At 45.4% G+C, this 2,742-nt stretch overlaps 1 protein-coding gene across 1 annotated transcript; it reads right to left on the bottom strand.

Annotated features, from left to right (window-relative positions):
• Positions 1–668: 668 nt before the first annotated feature.
• Positions 669–2,210, bottom strand: LOC103519515. The gene has a single exon (XM_008484603.1). It carries the CDS (start codon positions 2,208–2,210, stop codon positions 669–671), a length of 1,542 nt encoding a protein of 513 aa, XP_008482825.1.
• Positions 2,211–2,742: the final 532 nt, after the last annotated feature.

Below are 2,742 nucleotides of genomic sequence, written 5' to 3'. Positions count from 1 at the left end.
GGATCAGAAACGATCTCCTCGACAACACTACTCTCACCTTGGACGAAGCATCACAAGCCCCAGAGCATTGGAACTAGCAGAACAACAAGCGGCAAGTTATGGTCAAATCCTGTGGACCCTGACCATGACTGCGTCAAACAATGAAGATCCTAAACCGACCGCTACTGTGAGACCTCCCTACGTCCAGACCATCTACACTCTGTGGTAACGCATGGCATCCGCGATCTTCGTGCCCCGCAAAAGACGCTCATGTACTACGTGCTCTAGGAACTAGCAGAACAACAAGCGGCAAGTTATGTCAAACCCTGTGTACCTGACATGACTGCCGCTCAACATGAAGATCCAACCGACGCTACTGTGGCCTCTACGTCCAAGACATGCTACTTCTGTGGTAACGCATGGCATCCGCGATCTTCGTGCCCCGCAAAAGACGCTCAATGTACTACGTGCTCTAAAACTGGCCATTACAGCAGAGTTTGGCAGTCAAAGTCATTTCTGACTAAGAACCAGTTTTCCCGACGTCCGAAAACTTCTGCATCTACGGCCACCTCTGCGTCTGTGACTGCCGCGGCACCCTCCAGTCTACAAAAGTCTACGATTAACATTACTGTCAACAATGTACCACTCAAAGCTTTGGTTGACACAGGATCATCATTGAGTTTCATTAATCAAGCTCTATTAGAGTCTGGAGGAACTTCTTCTACTATCTCTGGTTCTCCAGGTTGATTTTCAAGTTCACCAATATCAGCAGGCTGTTGCAGAGTTGGATCAAGTTGTTGTAGGGTTGGTTGAATTTCAGTAGAACCAGGGGGAGCAAGGTGCCGTGTAGAGACAGTAGTTTCTCGTCCATCGGGTAATCGAACATGAGCATATTCATCATTTGCTTCCAATAGTTCTACTTCTTCAACAAGAGGGTCATATTTGGATTTCCGGTTCATGTTTTTCATCAACACAGGTCCTGCTTTTGTCAACCACGTAGGTAGAGAAGTTCCATTGCATGAGCGTCGTGGGTGATTGAACATTCGTTCATGTGGAGTGGCGTTTGTAGCAGTGCAAAGGAGTGATCTGATGGAGTGTAAGGCAATATCGAGTATGTCTTCCCAATACTCTGTCCTCATGTGTCTTGATCTGAGCGCTAGCATGACAGTCTTCCAGATGATGCCATTATAACGCTCGCATTGACCGTTGCCTCGAGGATTGTAAGGAGTTGTGCGACTTGTAGCGACGCCTTGGGATGAGAGGAATGATTTGAGCTCAGCAGACATGAAGGCAGCACCTCTATCAGAGTGGATATAACCAGGAGTGCCGAATAGCAGGAACAAGTGAGACAGATGTTTGATGACAGTGTTGGTCGAAACATCTGAACATGGAAAAGCGAAAGGGAATCTTGAATATTCGTCAATGATGGTTAGTATGTATCGGTTCTTCGTCTTCGATGGTAATGGTCCTTTGAAGTCAACACTGAGTCGTTCGAACGGATAAGTAGCTTTGATCAGATGGCCTTGGTGACTGTAGTATTGCGGTTTCAATTCCGCGCAAACAGGGCAGGCATTGATCACTTTCCTGATGTCTTCCACAGAGAATGGCAGGTTTTTTGCTCGGACCCAGTGTGTCATTCTTGTTATGCCGGGGTGACATAAATTGTTATGCAAGGTCGCAAGGTCAGGTCGAGAGTTGATAGATGCACTTATACGTGATAGTGCATCAGCAGGGGCGTTCTCAGCACCAGGTCGATACACAATGTCAAAGTTGAAGCAGGAGAGTTCTAGTCGCCATCTCATGATCTTCTCATTTTTGATCTTGCTTTTATGTTTTTGATCGAACATAAAAGACACGGAGCGTTGATCAGTGATGATTTGGAATGGTCTACTAATGAGATAGTGACGCCAGTACTTCAAACTTTCAAGAATCGCGTAAGCTTCTTTTTCAATGGAAGCATGTTGTAGTTCGGACTTATTCAGAGTTCTTGAGAAGAAAGCTATTGGGCGTCCTTGTTGACTCAGAGTGGCAGCAATAGCATAATGAGACGCGTCAGTTTCTACAGTGAACGGAACGTTGTCTTGAATAGCAGCTGTAGACGCTTTGGCAATGTCGTTCTTGAGAGTATTGAACGCTTGGATCTCTTCATCTTGGAGAGGAAATTTGCTTTTCAGAAGTGGACGTACTTTTTCTGAAAAACTTGGTACCCATTTGCTGTAGTACGAGAACATTCCTAGAGCACGTTGTAGAGAAGCAGTATCTTTAGGAATTGGTAGTTCAACAAGTGGTTTCAAACGTTCAGGGTCAGGTTTGATATTTTTGTTCGATATCGTATAGCCAAGTAAACTAACAGTAGTGACAGAGAACTTGCATTTGTCTTTGTTCAGCGTCAGGTTGTACTTTCGGCAGCAGCAAGGAATCGCTTGAGATTCCTGTCATGTTCCTGTTGATCTTTTCCGCATACGGTGACGTCATCAAGGTAGGGATAGGTACCAGTAAGCTTCTCGTCTTCAACGATGCGGTCAATAGTTCTCTGGAAACTCGCTACACCATTAGTGACGCCAAATGGAACGCGAAGGAAATGATACAATTTGCCGGACGCTTCAAAAGCTGTGTACTGTTTCTCAGAGTCCATGATTGGTACTTGGTGGTACGCGCTTTTGAGATCGATCACACTGAATACTTGATTTTCTGACACTTTGGCTATAATGTCTTCAATCCTAGGGAGCGGGTAGGCATCCAGTAGAGTGAACTTGTTGATTG

The sequence above is a fragment of the Diaphorina citri genome, unplaced genomic scaffold (genome assembly GCF_000475195.1).
Source record: "Diaphorina citri unplaced genomic scaffold, Diaci psyllid genome assembly version 1.1 scaffold2767, whole genome shotgun sequence".
NCBI lineage: Eukaryota > Metazoa > Arthropoda > Insecta > Hemiptera > Psyllidae > Diaphorina > Diaphorina citri.
This window is presented reverse-complemented; position numbering and strand designations above follow the sequence as displayed.